The sequence below is a fragment of the Seriola aureovittata genome, chromosome 6, assembly GCF_021018895.1.
Source record: "Seriola aureovittata isolate HTS-2021-v1 ecotype China chromosome 6, ASM2101889v1, whole genome shotgun sequence".
Lineage (NCBI taxonomy): Eukaryota > Metazoa > Chordata > Actinopteri > Carangiformes > Carangidae > Seriola > Seriola aureovittata.
In genome coordinates, this window is record NC_079369.1 from 7,382,217 (window position 1) to 7,404,355 (window position 22,139).

At 41.5% G+C, this 22,139-nt stretch overlaps 1 protein-coding gene across 4 annotated transcripts; it reads right to left on the bottom strand.

Moving 5' to 3' along the window:
• Positions 1–899: 899 nt before the first annotated feature.
• tjp3 (tight junction protein 3) lies at positions 900–21,133 on the bottom strand. 4 transcript variants are annotated; one of them, XM_056379139.1, is made up of 30 exons: positions 20,951–21,133; positions 14,057–14,113; positions 13,434–13,555; positions 13,177–13,279; positions 12,775–13,063; positions 12,539–12,642; positions 12,243–12,432; positions 11,948–12,023; positions 11,349–11,446; positions 10,975–11,071; positions 9,971–10,153; positions 9,660–9,745; positions 8,966–9,050; positions 8,292–8,380; positions 7,905–8,001; positions 6,783–6,871; positions 6,601–6,673; positions 6,322–6,395; positions 5,754–5,817; positions 5,453–5,609; positions 4,849–4,957; positions 4,547–4,766; positions 4,265–4,470; positions 4,067–4,162; positions 3,850–3,929; positions 3,508–3,718; positions 3,239–3,339; positions 2,203–2,781; positions 1,521–1,573; positions 900–1,430 (listed from the first exon to the last, which is right to left on the bottom strand). In XM_056379139.1, exons 2-30 carry the CDS (start codon positions 14,102–14,104, stop codon positions 1,310–1,312), a joined length of 3,900 nt encoding a protein of 1,299 aa, XP_056235114.1. In that variant the 5' UTR covers positions 14,105–14,113; positions 20,951–21,133; the 3' UTR covers positions 900–1,309. The 4 variants fall into 4 exon arrangements, with proteins under 4 accessions (XP_056235114.1, XP_056235112.1, XP_056235113.1 ...); XM_056379137.1 differs by lacking the exon at positions 20,951–21,133 and adding an exon at positions 17,841–18,266; XM_056379138.1 differs by lacking the exon at positions 20,951–21,133 and adding an exon at positions 16,750–17,054.
• Between the last annotated feature and the right edge of the window lie 1,006 nt (positions 21,134–22,139).

Below are 22,139 nucleotides of genomic sequence, written 5' to 3' on the forward strand. Positions count from 1 at the left end.
AAAGCCTCAGTCTACAGAGAAATGCACATAGCCTGTATTCAGAAACTGAACCTTAAAACGAGCCGCCAGGACTTCTGGAACTTTGTGATGTCACAACAAAGCAGTCTTGGCCCTCAGCCATGCCCGAAGTCCTGCCCAACCGGACCCACCTTGCAACCTTGCAGGATTTGGTTTTATCTGAGTGTTTACCTGCAATCTGCTTTATTTTTATTTGATCACTCAAAAAGCAGACAGCCAATCAGGAGAGAGGTTCAGAGTCTCTACTCTGATTGGCTCACTGACCTGTTGTTACTAGAAATCCAGAGAGAAGCCTGAGAGAAGCCTGAGAGAGGAGATATAAAACTACACTGAGAATGTTTTTGGTTCTTAAAATCACAAATATATCTTCTTATGGATCAACACTTCAAATAAAACCCTGGAAAGTGTAAAATATGGGATCTTTAACAATATGCACCATCTAAGAATAACATTAACTACTTGAATTTAAAAACAACTTGAATCTATCAACGTTATTAAAACTAGATTTTGACACAAGGCTCTTTGTCTTATTATTATGTGAAAATATCTTACACTTATATCAGTTTATATTGTGCTTTAGACGTTCATATAACCAAAACAATTTGTGAAAAAAGGTCAGGTTACTGCCAACTTTCCTCAGTTGTTAACACGTCAACTCACACATTTCCACACAACATTGCCATTGTTACCACACTCTGTGTCACACCCTGTTTTAAAATTCCACTGTCCACATCAAAAGTAATCAGTTACATTATTATGAGTGATTATCACTGATCAGGGTTGAATTGACTCATGTGAAACCTGGTAAAAAATTAAACTCAACATTAGAGACATTTATAAGCTTCTGCCATTCTGTGTGACTGAACAAACCCACTTTGAAATCAGGAGAATACTTTAATGTAGAAAAAGTTAAAAGAGCCATTCAAATATTTCATAAATGTCCTGGCACATTTCCATAAAAAGACACTCAGTTTCTAATACAACTAGAATTTGTTAATATGTTACATAAAACAACAAAAACAAAGAGCACACTGATTTGTTTTACATGGAGTTATTTAAATAAAAAAATCTGGAAAGATATTAGGCACTTTGACGTTGATCTGAGAGCCTTTTTTGAGATGTTAATACTCGTAGTAAAAAGTTGCAGTAATCTTGAACACAAGAGTTTCTACTATCCCACATCTGAAGAGGGTGACTAAAGTTCTGCAGAACAAAAACTAAATGATCCAAGACGAGTTTCTTGAGGCGGATGAAATTTCCTATTGGACTCCAGTTTTAATCCTTGATGTGTTTAGAGTTCTGTTGCAGGACCCCATTCAATGTCATCCTCTTCATCCTCTTCATCCTCAGAGCTGTCGCTGCCTCGGATCTGCGTGCGTCTGAACTGGACTGCTTGGTGATGGTGTGCTAGCCTGTCGAAGGGCAGAAGAGAAGCGTCAGAGTTAGCAAAGAGCCTAAGTCTGGTAATACTCTCATAACTCCCATAAACCCAGAAGACTTACACGATGAACTGAGGGCCTTTCTTTTCCTCAGCTTGTGGCTCTGCCACACGAGCCTAGAAGAGAGGACGAGAACGGTTTTAAACAAGGATTTCTCATAATCTTTGCTCCTCATTGCTCGTCCTGATTCTTAACTCACTGCAAACGAACAGCATGACTAGTCTTGGTTTCATACAGATTCTTGGGTGACTTTAAAACTATATTGGCAATTCTGGATTTTGAAGACCATTTACTACAAATCACGTAATCACATTTACAATACTGACGACCATGTTCTAAAACAGTAACTGTTATATAATATAATTAACTTCCAGTCAGCCACTGGTTCCAGTGAACTAATAGAGACTTTAAACCTGCCTCCTACCTCCTCATTTAGCATAATCTTTACATTTGGGTTAAAGAATTGGATTGTTGGGATGTTTTTCCATCAGCATTTATAATACACAGCACAAACACACAGTCATGTTAAGTACACGGTGGCTGCAGCTAACGATTATTATCATTATCTTATTAATCTGCAGATTATTTTCTAAAATACTTGATTCATCATTTGGTCTCTTAACAATATTTGGAAAAATCTTCATCACTATATTGCAGTTTCCATATTTAAACAGTCTGTTTTGTCTGACAAACAGCAAATATTCACTGTTGCTAGTTATAAATGAGAGCAAGAGATTTTATTTACCTGCTGTAATTTCTCTTCAATGGCAGACAGGCTTGCATGTTGTGGGCTCTCAGGCTGCACCTGAGCATATGAGGGCCCATTCACAGAGTGCTGAGTGGTTGGGTCAGGGGCTATAAAATCCGGAGGTCCATCTGATGGAGTGGTGGGCGCAATTGCATCAAGAGCGCTGAAGTCAGAGTCTGTAAAACTGCGATGAGTAGGGTCTTCCTCCTCAGAAGCGCTGTGAGGTGGGCTGTGTTTGTTCCGTTGGCTGGATCTGGGTTCAGGTACGTGCATCAAAGGTGGGATTTCTCTGACGGAGTATGCGTCAGCGTGCGGCTCGGGATCGAAGGTGGGGCTGCGGTGCCCAGAGGCCGGCTCAGATGATCGGGCTAAAGCAGCTCCAGCTGGCCTGGTGCCTCGTGAGAGCCTGGCTGCTTCCTGACCAGGATAAGCTTCCTCAAGATCCTCATTGTCAGTGTAGGCCTCTCCGTCTGTGAAGGCCTCTCCGTCAGTGTCCTCCAGGTCACTCGCAGCACTGAGGTAGTCTGACTGGGTTTGGTCCAGAGCATCCAAGTCCTGCTCTCCACCACTCTCCAACTGGACAGACAGAGAAGTTGTATTATTGGACAACAAGAGATGTTTAAACTGTAGGATAGATAATACAGGTGCCAGCTCGTTAAATTAAGCTTTTTGTGAGAATGAAAACTTGTATACATCTACATTAAAGATATATACAATATAAATTAAATATCCATATTAAAGATTTACGCTAATGTAGCAACTTTCATGGGTTTGTTATTTCACGTATGTCATGCTCCTTTTTGGGCTGAGGAAATTTCCTCCTTACTGGAACCATGAATCACTTCCAAATTAATCATATACTTAATCATACACATTAGTAAATGCAAGGTTGTGAATCTAAACATTGAAAGTTGACTTTTCTGACTGTTTTTCATGAGACTGTAGCAACATGCTGAACTACAACTGTGAGAGTAAAGGGCTTAAACCTGAAAGAGTCAGATGTGTGTGAGTCAGAAGGAGCTGTGTGTCATACCGTGACTTCGGACACCCAGACGGGTTTGGACTGTTGGTGGCGTATCTTATCTTTCAGACTTTCGTACCAAATATTGGAGTTGGGCTGCAGGTCAATACGTGCTGGGGAAGTCGGGAAAGAAACAATTAATATACATTATGAATTGGTACAACTACACCTGTATCTATCAGCGATAAATGGATAAATAAACATGACTACTGTACTATATAAAGTCTGATGTGTTCTCATGTAAAACGTGACATGGCAGGACTCTGGTCATGTGTCATTACCTGCGAACAGGTGGCTGCAGTGTTTCCTCAGCTTGAGGGCCTGTGTGTAAAGGCGTCTGGAGCTCTTGTTGGAGTTGGGGCTGTACCTCTGCCTCATGGCCTTGACGTCCTTGCGGCTGTGAGGGTCCAAGAACAGCACCATCGGGTGGTACTGGATATAGTTGAGTCTCTCCACTGCAGTGGGGGTGATGTCCAGAAGAGGGTGTTTGTCCTGAGAATACAGAGCAAAGAAAAACACAAGCAAAGAGGGTGTGAGGGGTAGAAAGAAAACACAAAAGAAAACAGGATTGGTTGAGTGTTTTTTTCTATTTGCTAATCTGAGTTCTGGCTCTTACTACTCACCTTCTCTGCTATTCTCCTCACAGTGTCCAGTTTAATAACTGTGGAGGCGCTCTCTGCTCCTCCACTGCGAGGAACCATTTCTGAAAAACAAATGAAATATTAATATAAATAGAATATCAGGAGAATAAGTGACAGGCACAGGGAAGATATAACTGGGAATTTTGTTATTTTGAACTTGAAAAATCAGGTGAGAAAGTGACAAAAAGAAGAAACCAACCTGCCACCTCATATTCATCAGGCATCTCTCTGGCCAGCTTCTCCATGGCAATGTCATTAAGAGGACCCAGAATGACAATGGGCCGTTTGAAATTAGCTGCAGACACAAAAAATTCAGGATCATTAAAACCTGTTGGACTAGTTAGCGAGTTAGGGCGTGATTTTACATGACATCATCTGTGCGAGGATGCAAAACAACCTTCTCTGAGCAGGACTCTCTCGTAGGCCGGGAATTTGCCCTGAATGGTGAGCTGCAGCAGGTCTTCACGACTCCGACGGACATTCTTTTCATTCTTTTTGTTCCCTCTTAGACCCCGTAGTTTCCAGAACTCAGCTCTGGGTCCTGACACCTGCCTCTCTCCACTCGCCCGCTGTGCCTGCTCAATGCTGGCCAGCGTCTCCGCCCTGCAGGAGATATAAAAGCTGAGTTATGGTTCTTGCTCAAACTAGACATCTAAATCTCTCTTTATCCCTTCCTGACCTGGCCTGGTTGGGGATGGTGCCTTTATCCATCTCGTGCAGGTCGTTCCCCATGCGGATGGCCAACCAGTTGCCCAATTTCCCACGGTGCATTGTGTCCACCACCCTGAACACCTCTCCTCTGGTGAAGCTCAGGCCGATGTGTCCCTCTGCTTCGTGGTCGAAGTGCGTGCGGATGTAGAAGTTGTCTGCCAGGTTGGACTTGATTATCTTCTTATAAACTGTAGAGACAATAAATTTAGGATTGATAAATTCCGTCACTCAAAGGAAGTTATCCTGTGATCAGTTTTATGCCACACTTACTGTCCATCTTGTTCTGTGTGCAAATTTCCACTTGTTCTCCTTTCTTGATTTTCAGGAGGAAGTTGGCCGCCTCTTCACGTGTGAAATGGCCAAAATCAACTGTATTTACCTGAAAAAAAAGTAAAAAGAGACACAAGTGTGTAACAATATTTTGAGGGATAAGACGTTTTATCTCCAGCCGTTTTAAATTTTTAAAAAACTGTAAAAAGACATTTAACATCTGCCGTTGTCAGATAAATGTCACAGTGAGATTTCCATCATTTATCATCCTGAACGACAAGATCACGTTCTGGTTATAAATAAAAAACAAAATAAATCAATTTATTTAACTGTGCTTGTTCCAGCTGCTCTGAGTTGTGACAGTCACTGTGAAACAACATGAACTGTGCTGACTGCTCATATTCCTGGCAGACTGATGCAAACTCTCCACAATCTTGAAAATCAGCTGACTTTCCAAACAGGGGTTACTACTGGGCTCTAAACAGGGCAAAGTTTTCTGGAACTAGATGCTGAAATGAATATTAACCTCTTCATTACCCTTCAGCTGTAAGTGGTAATAATGAACTAAATAAGCACAAGCTGAAGTATAGGACCAGTATCTCACCTGCATTATCTGGTCTCCTTCTTTCATCCCCTGGTCATATGCAGGGCTGTTTGGCTGAACTCCACCTACAAAGATGCCGACATCATTGCCTCCCACAAGCCTCAGGCCCACGCTGCCCTCCTTCACGAACGACACTGTGTGCACGTCGGAGCTGTACCTGGGAGAGTCAGGCAGCCAGAAGAAGCACGCAAAGCAATTAGATTTTGGTTTAATTCCTTTGAAAGTAAATTAACTGGTTCAAACATGAAGAAAAATATGTTGCTATCCACATGAATAAACCTTTACTATCATAATTACTCACCCTGGATTAGGTGATGGGTAAGAATCTGGAGGTAAGGAGTAGATGGGCTCTTCTACAGGCTTGGCTGGAAGAGGCATGGGAATTGTGAGATTCTTAATTTCATTATCACTTTATCTTTTCACTTAATTTCTTATTTAGTTAATAAAATGACTAAAATAATCATAAAAGTACCATCAGAGTTCAAAGTGAAACCTTAACACTGCTTAAGGAGGTAACGTGACACCACTATTATGTGCAGTCGGTTTATCGCACCATCTATTGATCCTGGTCCCATTTTATGGGACAGAAGTTATTTTCCTTTGTTCCAGAGAAAATCCACCAAGTCTTTCTGCTTGACCAGAAAAGAATCGGCGAAAAAAATCTGTAACACACCCTTTAAACACTCAGATCTCAAAGCTTAGAGCCATCGCCACAACAGGAGCAGAAATGTAGCAGTTTTACTTAATGAATTGCTAAACCGTTCATCAATAATCGCAACTGCAGTCCAATACTGACAGAATACAAACGGCTGTCAAACTTGATTTTCTGTCAGTTGACTTATCACATCACTGCTAGTGTTGAGCCTTACAGTAGAGTGGTGGGTTGCTCTTCACTGAGATCCCAGACCTGAGGGTGCCGGTTCCATTAGCAGCGCGAGGAACACTGTGAGCAGGAGAAGACATAATGTGTGTGATGTTCGTGTAACAACGTCTTTACCACAGTGCTGGAGCAAATGTCCCAATGAGGGAGAAAATATACAATAGGAAGAAGTAGAAGAAGTTTCCATGTAAGCATATTTCTGATTATCGTCCGATATGATTTAATACTCGTTTGTTTATTTGATGAAGTGAATAACATCACTGTGTACCTGCGGTGGGTCTCCTCCCGCTCGGAGCTCCCAGACCTCCTGAGATATGAAAGCTGGTCTGACTCCGAGGAATCTGAGTGAAATATAGAGATGACAAGGAGTTTGGTCTAAATCTTTAGATGACAATTAAAATGAGGAGAGGAAGAGGACAAGCCTGTGACACACGGGGAGAGTAAACTGACCATCGGGAGGTGGTCTGGTGGGTGATGGGACACGATGCGGAGGCTCCTGCTTCACGGCGACCGAGGTGGTCTTTGTCTCAGGGAGGACTCTGAGAGGAGCACAGGGATTGGAAGAAAAATGAATGTAAAGAACTGCAGTATATCTCTTAAGCTTTTTTTTGTCATCTTCTTGTACGTAACAAGAAACAGAATGATCATGAGTGAAATCACCGTGAAACGCAAGAGTCATATCAAATGTCTTGTGTTGTTTTTCTGCAGTTAGACTGAAACATCAGGTGATGCAATCTTTTCAGGAAGTCTTGTCATGTGCACTAGTGTGTGCAGAGTGTTTAAGACACTCCTCTCTGTGTGTGTGCGCGTGTGTGTGTTTGTGTGTGTGTGTGTGTGTGTGTGTGTGTGCGTGCGTGTAGCAGATTAACCAGTCAGACATTGACTCAGTATCATTTCACACATCTCCACAGTGAAGAATTGCTAATTTTCTACTGTGTTTTCTTCACCAAGCAGGTTGAAGAGTTTGATTCTACTTCCAGTTAAATACACTGATTTTAATTTCTTGGCTTTTGCATCTTTCCTATAACTGTGATCAAACCCCAGCTCCCGTTGGTGACCAACTTTTTTTTTTAAGACGACAACTTTTCCAGGATCAATACAGTCAATCTGTGTGTCAGAGAGAACTTGACTAATCTGACTGACAGACTCCTTCAATAACACTTTATTGTGATAATCTGCTATCAACACTGTACAGTGACATATATTAAAGACCAATCAGTTCAAAATTTTCACTTGATTATCAACAGATATTCGGTGACCTGCCCATATTCTGATCGCACACCTGCTCTAGTTACTATCAATGGACCGCAGGTTTACTGTCAACAGTGTTGGTCGAGGTTAAATTTAAATTTAACTGAGTTTGTCCCTCAGGTCATGTTTATGGTTGCTGGTTATGAGAAAGTACATTTGAGTTGTGAAACATTTCGATATGATGTCTCTTAGCACTCGGAACTTGACTAACAGGTGCTTGACTTGGTAACTTGCCTGTTGAGACAAACCTTGCAGACAAACACCTCATATGTTGTAGACAGTCAACATTTTTATGACATTAAAGTGTCAAGTGTCTCTCACCTGTATCTGTTGCTGACTGTGTTGGAGTTTCCACTGTGAGTGGACCCCCTGCGGGGGACAGATGCGTAACTGGCTTCTGACTCAGAATCTGAATGAGCTGTGAGGATCAAACCACAAATTAAATGCTTTTACAAGAACCATTTTTATACTGCACTACATTCACCAGTGGTTAAAAAAATGTAGATGACTTGGTAAAAAATACATTATTACGAAGAAAAGAAAAGTTAGATTCAAGCCACAAGAAAAGTATGCTTTTCTCAAAAGACAAATATTAGATTTGGGCACACAACTCTTTAAAGTCAAACAAGAACACACAAAAGCTCCCTCCACAACTTTATCATAATGCTCATTACGAACACAATCAGGCACTTCATTATGTACACAAACCTTTTTGTGGCGGCTTTCTGGCAGTGGCACTGGCGTCGCTCCATCGTGGTGGTTCCACCTGGGGCTGCAGGGCAACATTGGGCAGGACTCTGGAAGAGAAGAGAGGGAGGCGGGAGTGAGGGAGGAGGAAGACAACAAATCTCAGTTACGTCTGGAGAAGGGGGGGGAACTGTGGCTGATATGATGATTATTGCTGAAATGTTGAATATTCACCTTAGTATCTCTGAGGGAAGGACTGATCAGTACATCTGGGACTATTTTACAGATGTTTGATTGGCACATTGATGCTTCATTTATAAGTTTCCTCTGTTTAATCAACTATTAGCCACATAGAGGAGAGGGACATGTTCCGTGAAAGTCGCTTTTATTTCATTGGTTAACAAAATGTCAACACAAACAATTACACACAGTACACAGTCAAAAACACAAATCAAGCAAAGGCTAGAAAAATGAGGCTTTAAGGCACAAAATGAGCAAAGCAAAGCAATCACAAGACAGAAATGGGTAATGTATGGTTTAAAAGTAAATAAAAATGTATGATTAGCTAATGTAAATAAGGGCAAAGGCGTGCACAGTCTGTTCAGTTTCCAGTCCGTGAGATCTTGTTAGGTTTCAGGAGGAGGGGGGTGTGGGTGGGGGTTGGAAGTTGGGGTTGGGCAGACCTTCATCTGTACCTGTATCTGCTGAGGGAGTCTTGACTGTGTGAGGTGCTGTGCCTATGAGGAGGCCCCGAGCTGCCGTCCGACTCAGACTCAGAATCTGAGACGAAAGAGAAAAACGGTCATGAAATATGTCTGATTTAAAACTGCAGTAAGTATGGCTCTTACTGTGCTGCAGCACGAAATGACAACTGTTGTTTGTGATATTATTTATCACAACATAATGTTTTTCGCCCTCTGGGAAAGTTTAAGTTGATACATATAGTATTTTATCATTTATAAAACATTCATTTTGAAATATCCAAATATTAAAAATAAACCAAATATGTTTTCATTATTTGGGTGAACTGACCCTTTAATATGTTTGCATTAAAATTCAACTATAGTCAGATAATTGCCAGCTTCTCTCAGCCTCTATGCTGCCTGTTATTTATGTGTCACCATGGTAAATGTGACATAAAAACTCCTCTTATACAAGCAAAGTCATTTTCTCCTTTGCAATGGGATTTATAAATATAGAAATATAGAGAGTATTTGCTCTGGCTTGACCTTTATTTGCCTGTTGACACCTGTTTAGCAGCAAACACTGAAAGATTAAGCAAATATTGTTGAAGAGTTGTCCAGGATGTGTACTATCACAAGGAACTTCGATTGTTTTTGTGTGTGTGTGTGTGTGTGTGTGTGTGTGTGTGTGTGTGTGTGCGCTGACCTGGGGGTGGGACTCTGAGAGGCGAGCTGACCCTCCTTGGTGGCTCCTGGCGAACAGTGATGGGGTGAGGCAGATCAGGGAGAACTCTGCGGGAAATAACAAGACCACAGAAGGAAACATGGTTAGAAAATAATCCGATGAGACAAAAGATGTGGAAGATTTATGACTACTGCAAAAAATTCTTTATATACAGATGCTTGACATCCCCTTGTATATTTATTGATCCTATTGATGAGATATCATCACACTGTTAATCAGCATTTTGCATCACCAAAACCTTTAATTTGAGTTGAATAAAGCATTGTCCTGACTTGTATCTGCTGTCTGGGCGTGGGCTCTGTCTGCGTGGAGGAGAGGAAGCGCTGCGGTCAGAATCTGACTCCGACACAGGCCTGCGGGGCCGTGAGGCGTTGGAGGGAGTGTGAGAGGTGGTCCGGTTGTGGGATACAGGAGAGGACCGGGGGTTGGGGAGGGTGGACATACCGGAGAGAGCTCTGCAGAAAGAGCAAAACAAGCAAAAGAAAATGTTATTTATTAACACCTTATTTCACATTTGTTGTGTTTTCATGTATTTAAACAATCTGAAAATTGTCGGCTCTATCTGATTTGTTTAATGACCTGTCAAGGTGAATTTAGGTTATCTGAACTAAATAAAGGGATTCAGAGGAATAAACAGCACTGTAACTACTTCACTGCTGGAGAAACCTGATTTCTTGGCTGCTTTTATACATTTCTAAAGAGGGAGTGCTTGTACATGACAAAGATTTCAGACATGGAAGGTTTCTACTGAAAGTAAATATGAAGGACTGAAAGCGATATGATAGTTACTCCAAGCAGTGTGTTCATCCATGCTATTATCACTTTCAACGCAGACTAAAACTGAAACTGGAATAAATAAGTCTGAATGTTTCAAGCTTTTTATTGTGAATTGGTTCAAACGGTAGAAGCTGACTTCTGTCTTGTGCGCATATATACAGAGTCTAATATGTAAAAATGAATTCTTAATGTCCTGTACTCGTCTACTGGCTGTTGAGTTCACTGTGCAGGAAATACATTCCTGCTAGATTTCCATATCAAATAAATATAATAACCCTGGTTATATTGCCAGAAAAGACAATAAATATTCTAACTAAAGATTCTTAAATCAAAATTATTTTATTTGATTTCATCTGTTTAACATTCAAATGATCATTCATTTTGAATGTTTCTTCTTATCTACATGTTTAAAATCTACTCATATACCATGAATGTGCTTTCCAATCACAGAGTTTGTTCAACATTTTGTCATCGTTAAAAGAAATTAAATTGAACTGACTTGTATCTGCTGGACTGATCCCTCACGTCCGGACTGTGTCTGTCTCTTCTGACCGGAGGAGGAGAGGCGCTGCGATCAGATTCCGACTCATATGGAGCTGAAGAAACAATAACAAACATCATCTCTGTCCAGCCGTGCATTTAGACCTACATGCTCTGGATTTCAATCTCAATGTGACTTCCAGCAGCTACACAAAGCAAACCTTTGCCAAAACGGTATCAGACACAGTTTGACTCAGTGTCACACTGAGACAATCTTATATTTATATATTATAATACCTCTACAGGTAACACAGTCAGCGTTTGTCGGAGTATGTGATCAACAACCTGTGTGTTACGAGCGAGTATGAGCGAGTGATTCTCTGCAGGACTGACCTCTACGAGAGGCGTAGGTTTTTGCAGGAGGACGGGTCAAGGTGGAGCGCACGGGCGATGAGTCCCGAGACTTGACTGGAAGAGGTTCAGCTCTTGTTCTGGATTATAAATAAATAAATAAATAAATAAATAAATAAATAAATAAATAAATTAAAATAAAATAAAATAAAGCATTCTTACAATAAAAATTGAGCCATTTTCAAAAATCGAAATTCAATTCAGATTTTTACTGCTTTACATTATGAACTGAAAGAATCACATTTGTTTTAGCCACACCACAAACTACAGCTTAAAATTTTGTATTACATTATTGTCACAGTGTTCACCATCTGTTTGCTTTACAACCATATTGACGATGGTGTGGGATAGGCATATTGAGTAAATGAGAAACACAAACAACTAAGTTTTAAAATCAAATCAGTGTGTAAAGGCAGAGGAGAGAGCAGATGGCTCGGTGGTTAGAAAATGAAACTAACATGCGAGTGGTGAAACAGGTTTTGGGTTTATTTTAGACAGACTGAGATGAAGCCTCACCCAGGTGTACAACTATTGTTTCTACTACACATGTTATCAGGTGTAGGGGTAGTTGTTATGTGTACCTGCGTGTGCGTTTCTCTCTGGTGGGTTGACGGGATGTTCTGTGAATGGGGATGTCTGCATCAAGGTCCGAAATGTCTGATGGGAAATGGAAAAGAACAATGATTGGTCAAAATCCTTAACCAGTGATTCCTCCATTTTATTCTCCTCCATTTATTTTCTCTCATTCACGTCATTACCTTTTCTCTTACACAATAAGAGTAATCAAGAGTGTCTTTCACTTTCACATCAGCCCGTAATGCTCACATTTACTACCCCTGCTCTCCCCCTCTCCCCCTCCCCCTCTCCCTCTCTCACCCTCCAGCTCGGAGCTGCTGTCTCGGCGCCGATCGTCCTCGCTGTTGGGGGCGCTGTCCTCCACCTCTGGGATGCTCACCAGGAACTTGCGGTCGTCCCTGAGGACCGTCATGGTCAGTTTGCCCCTGCTCTTCTCCACCAGGTGCTTGGTCTCCAGCAGAGATAGATTCTCAGTTGTCATGCCATTGATCTGGTTGAAGGAAACAAAACTTAGGATTTCATTGTTTCATATACTATTGATGAATTCAGAAAGCTTCAAGACTTTTTTTTGTAAGAGTTAAAGCTTTTGATTTCACCTTGAGAATGAGGTCTCCCTCCTGCAGCGTGCCTTCCTTTGCAGCCAGGCCTGTTTCTGTCATGTGCTTGATAAAGATCTGACTGCCCAGCTTTAGTCCATATTCTGCAGAAAAAGGAAAACAACAGGTATCCAGACAGAAATCAGGTCAGAAAGGTTGAGAGGTGTGGATTATCTTTGTCTAAAAACTCAGGGCAAACAAACTTAGGCTTCTCTCCTCAGTTCCCAAAGTCTTACCATCTGTGATTTTCTTTTTAACCAAAGTAGTTTTGATGGGCTTGTCTGCAACGTCGTGGCGTGGCAACCTCTTGTAGCCCGTCGACATTAACGGCAGTGTGTTTCCGTTCCCGTTACGATCGAGCGTGGAGCTGCGGGCTCTGTAGTGATTGGCGTCTTGGCTCTCGCTGCCGTCAGAGTAGCGTCGTGTTCGTCTGGGAGGGTCATGGTCCAGCAGGTTAGAGTGGGAGGCGGCCCGAGACGGCCTGGTGGTGGCTGGGATTTGGATCTTGCGAGGGCGTTTCACTGTCTGGAGAGGGAGAGATGGAGACAGCCAAAGATTTAGAGACAAGTAAGCAGTAATACATCATAGATTGGAAGCAATTTAGGTGTTTTTGGTTGGTGCTTTGGCTCCATACTCACCACATTTGCTGTCTTGCCACATGATTTCAGGATCTGAATGGTGAAGTTAGAGTGGACGTTCTCCATGGACGTTCCATTCACCATGACAATTTGGTCTTTGTTGCTGCAAGACGCAAGAAAACACATGTATGAGTCTGGTTCTGTAGGTGGGTTACACACACCTCCCAAGTAAATTTACATATACAGTCAGACGAGTGATCATGTGGTTTTTTTTTTATGTTCCCCCAGTCAAGCGAGGGTGATGGTAGTCAACTTACAAGAGTCGTCCCATGGCTGGTCCACTTGGCAGCACATCTGACACCACCACAGCTGTATCCCCGTCTGGGTGAGGCTTGTCCTTGCCTCCAGATATGGCAAACCCAAACCCGAACTTGGGATCCTGCAATTATGAGAGGATGAGATTATTTTTTTTTTAAAAAAAGGAGATGAGACAGAGATAAAAACACAGCTCCGACATGAAAGAGTGACATACAAGTGAAGAGAAAGGAATGCAGGAAAGTAGGTGGGTAGAGCCTGAGCCTGTGCGGGAGATACAGTAGAGAGATAGAGGGAGAAGGAGCACATTCCAGTGAACAGCTGGTGCAGCAGGGTGTGTAGATCTGAATTCCTGCTGGAGTCTGAGCTGTGAGAGGTCTGAGGGACGGTCCACCCCAAAACCCATAAAATCCTTCACAATACCCCTGGAAACAATAGTGAAACTGCCTCTGTGCCAGACATGGCGGCTCAACTTTCACCTCTGCATTTCTGTAGCCACTGAGCACAGACCAGACAGCACTAACCCGCCAAAGATAAGTGGTCTGCTCTTCAAATTTATCATAACCCCTAACATGTTTATTCCTGAAATGAAGCTTCATAATTTGATTACTCAACAGCCACTTACTTTGTTTAGTGTTATTGTATGTTGCTCCCATATTGTTAACTCCTCCATGCCTGGTTTCTGGAAAGAAAAAGAAAAAACAATCATGAGAAGGATTCTATACTTGAGCCAATGAATATTTAAATTTGACAATATTAAATCATAATTTATTAATCCTATTATATAATCCAGGTCCTTACAAGGAGGACAGTTGAGCCAGAGCCGAGTAGAAAGAGTGTGTATGGTTCAACCTGATCTTAGCATGCTCTCACCTGTCTCAATCCTGCCTGACCGGTATGGAGGAGGGGCTACTTAGTGTGTGTGTGTGTGTATGTGTGTGTGTGTGTGTGTGTGTGTGTGTGTGTACTCATGCTGACAACATATAACAGTGGGGCTTGTTCAGTAGGCGCAAACACAGAAAAACCTTGTACAGAGACAAATAGGGCTTCTAAACAATTCTTTTATTATAATCAATTCATAATTTGGTCTATGAAATGTCAGAAAATCATGAAAAACACCAGTCACTGTTTACCACAGCTCAAGGTGACATCTTCAAATATCTTGTTTGCTGCCTCCAACAGTCCAAAAAAATATTCAGCTTACCCTCATATATGAGAAAGAAAAGCGACACATCTTGACATTTGAGAAGCTGCAGCCAACAAATGTTAAAAAATAATAATTTCATATTCAGTAGTTGCCAGTTAATTTTCTTTTGACTAGTGTTCTGAGTTGTTGTTGCAGCTCTAGGGACAATTAATTTCCCCTTTTCAGTGACTCACTGTGCCTCCTCTACAGCGCTCTCATTTTGACTCTCTGTAAACGGTCACAGTCTGGAAACAGAATCTAGGAGCAATAAGGAAACTGCTCTTGAATCTCACACATTTTGTGGGTCAGTGTTATGAAATCACCAGAGAAAGAACATCTCGACTGCAGTGTAAGAGGGGATCTCCCACCGTTACATACAGTCATCTTTATTTCTTCCATTCTGTCTTGAGTAAAATCTTTGTCCTAAAACTTTTTCTGAATGACAGTGTTTAACATAAACCACTAATTTACACAACAACAAAAAAAAAACACATACTTTTATCTGCACTAACATGACAGCATGCCTGTCGTGTTTCTCATTTTCCACATACTAGGACTTTTCAAAACCAAACAAAACAAAGTGCCGGCTGGCCACCGACTGTAGAAGACGCCTGCTTAAAATAAGAAAGGGTAAAGCCAGCTCTAATCAGAGACACAGTGATGTACTGTTGTAGTAAAAAAAAACAACTGCCTGGAGTTTGTTCAAACACTAAAGTACAAGGCACTGACATGTATTAGCATCAGCAAAGCAGCACAGAAGACATGTACACCTTTAAAAAGGAACTCACAGAGCACAAACACCAGCCAAGTATCGAACTTCCCCCAAACACATCGTATAAAAACACAATATGAATTTACTGATTCTGCCAATAAACAGCATTTCTTAATGAAGTTCAGTTTCTTACAGTTATAGTAATAAATAAATAAACGAAATAAAAGACTATTCTTTGAAGGGTAAACATCTCAAATATGATCACCACAAAAATCTCAAAGTCGCTGGTGGTGATAACCAGGAGTGTAGGTGAACAGTGTGCGAAGGTTGTTTGCTTGACCAAGTTAATCATAAACCGACCTGATTGCTCAAATAAAAGATGGCTATGGGTTTTCTGACTGCATTTGAATTCTAGACCGACATCGATACCTGAAGCTTTTATTGTTTCACTGCAGTTGGTTGTAGCTGGAGGGTGCACAGGCCATTGTGAGCAAAGCAAGAAGCAAAGCTCACAAATAAGTGTGGACCGCCCATGTTTGAAAAGATGAACGAATCTGTCAGTTTAAAAATCACAAGTCAGTCAAAGACAGAACAATCAAGCAGCAGCTTGTCTGCAGAGTCCTCAAACATCTGGATCATTCATTCATCGTTCATTTGAAAGGGAGAAACAAGAATAAGAAACCAGGATGTAACAAGCGAAGCAAACTGAACTGCACGAGCAAAGACAACTGTTATACAACTTCATAACTGTCCTACTGAGGAGGACAGCTCTTTCACTACAGTGTTGCAACGCTCAGGCTGACCTATATTCAAATACATTACTGTAGCTGAATCATGGCACACTGGTGATACAATAAGTTAAACTTTAACTATGGATGTAGGACGTGATCATATGGTTACATGATGAATGTCGTGCATTTGATGTCCACCCACAGCTGAAGGTAAAGGAGGACATTGTGCTGTCAGTCCTCTGTCTAGGTAATTTCCTAAAAACAAGTTGAAAAAGCAAATCAGGTGTTTGAACAAAGCAGAGCAATGTCTGTCTGCACTAGAAATCCTTTATCTCAGTCACAAACATGATGTTTCAGTAAATCAGACAGTCGGGAACAAAGCCCTCTAAGATGAACCGCAAACGCTCCTGTAAAGATCAGATGTTTATCGAATTGAAATTCGCTAAAAAAACGTAAGAAATGTAAACACAGATAAAGCTGACAGAGATTTTCTGTTTATCAATGAGAACCTGGTTTAAGCCCACGACCTGAAGTCCTGGACTTTTAGCTTGTCACCTTGCCAACACTAAGCAACCTTTAGGTGAGGACTCATACATCATAAAGAATGAATGTCCTTTGTTCATTTCTTACAGCTGCATTTTCACAGTGGTGCGCTGTAAGAACATTTGTATTCCACCCTGTCTACTTACCACTTGGTCCGTGAACCTCACTTCCATTTCCCACTGGGATTTCTAAGCTGAACAAAACACCTGCGGCCTCCGGCGCTCAATGAACAGCCAGCCATATATTCCATATGGCAACGCCAAAAAACCAAACAATCACAGATCCCACTGTCATCCAACTCCCGTTACTTCCTCCTCAGATCAGCGCCGAATAGATGAAGGCTTTTGTCCAGCGGAAACCTGATCCTCCTGCTAAAATTATCTGTAATATGACCAGCTGTGATGTTTCTCTCTCAGCGGGGAGAGAAGGAAAAAAAAAACTCTAGGAGAGACCTCACCTGGAGCGCTCCTCCCCCACCCAGCCTTTGCCCACTCTCACAGTCACTCTCTAGTGCCCTTTCACAAATGTGGATTTAAGGTGGAGCTGCACTGCTGTACATAAATGCCCATAAATAGATATGTGAAGTGAAAAGTGAGGTATCTTAAATGTGACAGACAGGTATGCAGTCTTGCATCAGTCTGAAGTGATGAATACTAACTACTGTGAAATAAGATATAAATAATATATAAGATTATATACAAAGAAATGGGACTCAGAAGAAAATGTTATCAATTATTGATCTTCCTTATACCACAAAGTTTAACGTTGGCTACTTTAAAGTATGTCAACATACTTCTCTACACTGAAAATGATATGAACTGCCACTGCTTTAACCCTTTGACTGAAGCTCTCCACATTCCTTGTAATTCAACAGACCATATTTGTGAGTCTATAGATAAAGTTTGCCTATTTTATTCCTTCTTTTTTTTCTTTAACAAATTAATTCATTAATGAATCCATTAATCACACTTATTTGGAAACATTGGAATGAACCTGCCAAATGATCTGTGGGGACTGACGAAGCTTCTTCTTAAAGTTCTTAAGACAATAATATCGTTGTTCTTAGTGTAGCTATGAAGCATGGCCTCAAACGCATCTAGTGCAATACAACTAAAATCAATATGTACAGACATTGTTCAGGTAACATGATCTACTAAAGAACAACACAGACAGTACTGGCTCTCATTGCAATAAACACTGTTGTTAATGCTACATGCAGCACTATGCATCCACTTACAGGCACCACCAGGAGTGGTGGTGGAGGCTCAGGGGGCACAGAGCCAAAGTGCTTCAACAGTTTAATTCGCTGCGTCAGATTCATGATAAGAGCGTTGCCTCCTTCTTCTGTTAAAAACACCTGCTGACCAACTCACAGACACAAAAACCTCCAGATGGGTCAGTGCAGGTCAGTAAATGTCTGTGCAGTCAGTGAGTCCCCAAAAGACAAATAATCCACAGACAGATCCCACAGCAAGAAGACACCTAAAAATATTCCATTTAAAATCTAGAAAATTTAAAAAAAAAGAAAAGAAAAAAAAAGCCCAGTAATAAATTGAGATTCTGCCTCCGACTGACAGGTCATGTGTCAATGACGCTAGCTATACTAGCGATGTATCCTCAATTATTTCCTTTCTGAAAGGTTCATAAAGTCAAACAGGTCAGCTTGCTCCCACTGTCAGTTGTATGTGAGCTTCTTGGTTAACTTTTAGTCTTTCCCACAAGGCAGCAGCAGCAGGTCCCAGGCTGCTGGCTGAGTTTCAGTCTGCTGGGTGCTATGGTTACGTCCAGGGAATGAGAGCACTGGGCTGTTAATAATTGACGGGGTGTTTGCTACGGTATAGGTCTGCTTGCTCTGAGTAAAGTTTCCTGGGTTCCTACACAGATCCTGCTGTGTTTCAGGTTCAGGAAATAGCACTGTGGCAACACAGCTTTGATGGTATCTCTCTTTCATGGTTAACATTTATGCACGCCCCAAAGCATGAGCGTGCAGCAATCTTTCTCTCTCTCTCTCTCTCTGTTTGAGTCTGATTAACAGTTCCCTGCCTCGTCAGGAGTACAGCCACATTGTTAAAGAGGAGGGAGCACCATGGGGTGAAAGTGATATCAATAGTTAACATCTTATCACTTCAGAAACCCGAGAACTTTCATCCAAAGACTGGTGTCTGTATTATTAAAATGTATTAGTTTTACAATAGGTGGTGGCCACATACAGTAACAGATGCAGATGGCTTAGGTTCAGCCAGGTGGAATACCTGGCCTCTAGTCAGCCGGGGCACGAGGGCTGAATTATTAATAGGTCTGAAGAAAACCGGGCATGAAAATAAACTACTACTGTTACTAAAACAAACACTTACTGAAGGTGTGCCCCCTCTAGTAGGTAAATAATCACTCATTCCTGTCTCAGGACTTAAGAGCCACCTCAGAGGCTGCTCTGTCAGTGTGTTTCTTTTGTTCAAAGCTAAGGCCACTCCTGTTGGCTTACCAACATGCAAACTACCGACTCAACTCCAGAGCACCTTGTTCCACTACAGGTGAGCTAAGAGCTTAACTTCGGCTGCACTGTTAATACAGAGGCCTACTTTTAGTGTGATGCATAACTGAAATTCTTCAACAGTGCATCATTCAAACAAGCCACTCTGATAATTATTAATGACAGACAGAGACATTGACTTCAACATACAGTGGTTAGTGGTTAATGAGAAACAGCAAAGCTTCTCTGTAAATATCGAGCTTCGGAGGACAAATACTCCAGAGGTTTACAGAGCCCTCAGAGCGGCTGTAATTACACAGGCCAAGGCCAAACACACACAGTGTTACTGCAAGTTACTCATGTCCTGTACTGTCAACAGTGTTCAAGTACTGCAAGGAACCACTTTACACCTACCTGGACTCCCATACAGATGTCTTCACATGGGTTATGAGAAAACACACACACACACACACACACACACACACACACACACACACACACACACAGAGAAACTGATTCACTCTCTTTAACAATTCAGCATCAATCACAACGCTTAAAAAGTCCTCTATGAATAAATCCTAAAATCAGAAAGATAAAGACAGCAGATACAAATTCACAAAGACTTGTGTGTTTGGCGTTTGTTAAAGCTGAACCAAACTGGACTGTGAAATAAAAAACAAGGCAATAACAAGGACATTACATGTAACATTAAGCTACTTGGAAAGCTGTTAACAACCTTGAGCATGTAACCGTCACGTATCAGTAAGCAAATGTCTGTTTGGTTAACAAATGTTAATAGAAATAAATGAATCTGTTGAATAATGTACTTAGGGTGTACTTAGAGTTGAGTAATGTTGAGTAAGGGCAACAGTAAATACCACTGGAGATTTTGCCATACATGTTGTACAGGGGTATCAATGTCTTTCATATCTGTAAGAGTACTTGGCCATTGTGGGCAATGTTGCTTTATAGCAATATTAGTTGTTTACATGTCATATATTGACACACACATGCACGCACACACGCGCGCACACTCACAAACACACACACTGCTGCTGATGATGTTGTTGTAGGTGGTGGCTCCTGACAGAAGCCTTCAGCACTGATCAAAACATTTCATTTAATTCAGGAGTTAATTTCTAAAATCCACAAAGACTCGAATCTGTCACAGGGAACTTTCCAGTACAGCGAGCAAGAACTGAATCATCCTCAGTAAAACATTGTATGAGTAAATACACTGACTGTGCTCAATGGAAAGGAAGACGCAGCTGTTTGGGAATGCAGAGTCGAAACTATTGTGAAACTCTCTGGCAGGCAGGTAGAAACCTACATGTGTGGCAGAACCAGTAAGGTGAGCATGAGGAAAGTGGGGCTTGAAGCTGTCAGCCACCCCAACCCACCTAACCATCCATCCATCCATCCATCCATCCAACCATCCATTCATCCATCCGCCCGCACAAAACACAACACACAACAACGCTATAGCTAGCTGATTTATCCCACTAAATCAAAATGCTACTGAACAAACCACACAGCCGACATAAAGACCTCTGTACTCAAAGAAAACTCAGAAGAAAACAGTATATAGACGATATAGCTGATGCTATTGGGCTTCTAGTTGTGTACATATCCAGTCTAAAGCTGTACGCCTGTGAGTGTTCAAAGCTAACTCCGTGGCTAGCTTAAATCTTACGTGAGTGAGGTAACAGCTGCCGGACTTTCACAAAAATATAAAGTTTTCTTTAAAATTACTTCATTAAACACTTCAATTTCGCATCCCCCACCCCACCCCTACTGTCAGACTTGTGATGTGGACTGATAGCCATGCTTCACCTGTGTGTACCCGGAAACATTTGACAGAGCTGAAGCTAACGCACCTGTAGACTTCCTCTCTGTAGGTTCAACTGTGTCGACGTACGGTCACCCTCTCACACGACTCCTCCAAGTTTAGAAATCCCCTGTCGAAATCTTTAAAGTGTCGTCGGCCAGCCTTGGCTGTTTCTGTAGTTTGAAAATTTTCTTCAAAATCTTCTTGAAGACAGGTGAAGAGGCGGGGCGTCGGCGGCCAAAACCACAGGTGAGTTCAGTTTCACGACGTCATCACGCCAGTGCGGCGTCACCAACAGGAAACGTGTCCTCATAAATAAATCCTCTTTACAATTTTGCTTGTGATAATTTGACTAAAGTAAAATGAAGTGAACAGAATAGAAAAAGCCTGGGCTTCATGTCTGGCGAGGTTGTGTTGTGGTTATTTACTTTTGTTTTGATATGACAAATAAAAAGGAATTATCAGTAGAGGTGCATTTATTTATAATAGGCAGCCCAAACTCTACAGATGATACTGTAAAACTTTATTTTATAACAATTTACTTCTTTGAATTGCATATTGTCGCTCTGCGTGCTCTGTAGCTATGACATGGAGCTTGAGATTTGAATACATTTACACAAAGAGCACTGGAGAAATGTGCAGAGATAGTCTGCTGTATATAATCTCTCAGGTAAACTCTTATAAATGTTCTACATATCTGGCTGTAACCGTCTCTTTGCCATGCTGCTTGTGCCTGTCTGTATGATTTGTGAATGTCTTAATCCCTTTTTTTCTCCTGTTTTTGAGATAGTCAGGGAGGTCAGTATTGTAACCTTTACTTTTGTATTAGTTTCAGATTTGTTTTGTTTTTTTTTGGGGGGGGGGTCATTGTGTTTGTTATTTTGGCCTTGGCTCTCCCTGACATTACACTGTGCTTCATGTTGGCAGCAAACCTTTGAAATCCTGAACCTTGGGACTCTTCAAATTCTTCATCTAGACTTTTGTTACCGCCCTTTCTCCTCGACCAACTTAGGGTCCTAACAGTGTGCAAGCTAATGAGCCCCTGTAGGCACTCATGCCTGAAAAGGCCTCCACCCCTGAACAAATGTCCATGAGTCCTTTGACTCTTCAACTGTTGCTGCATATTGAGGCCAGTTCAAATGAGTTCAGTACAGTTTATATATAATGTGATACTGCAGACGATCATTGGCAGAAACCGGATATTTTCACATTTTGTATGAATATAAACATTTTTGGTT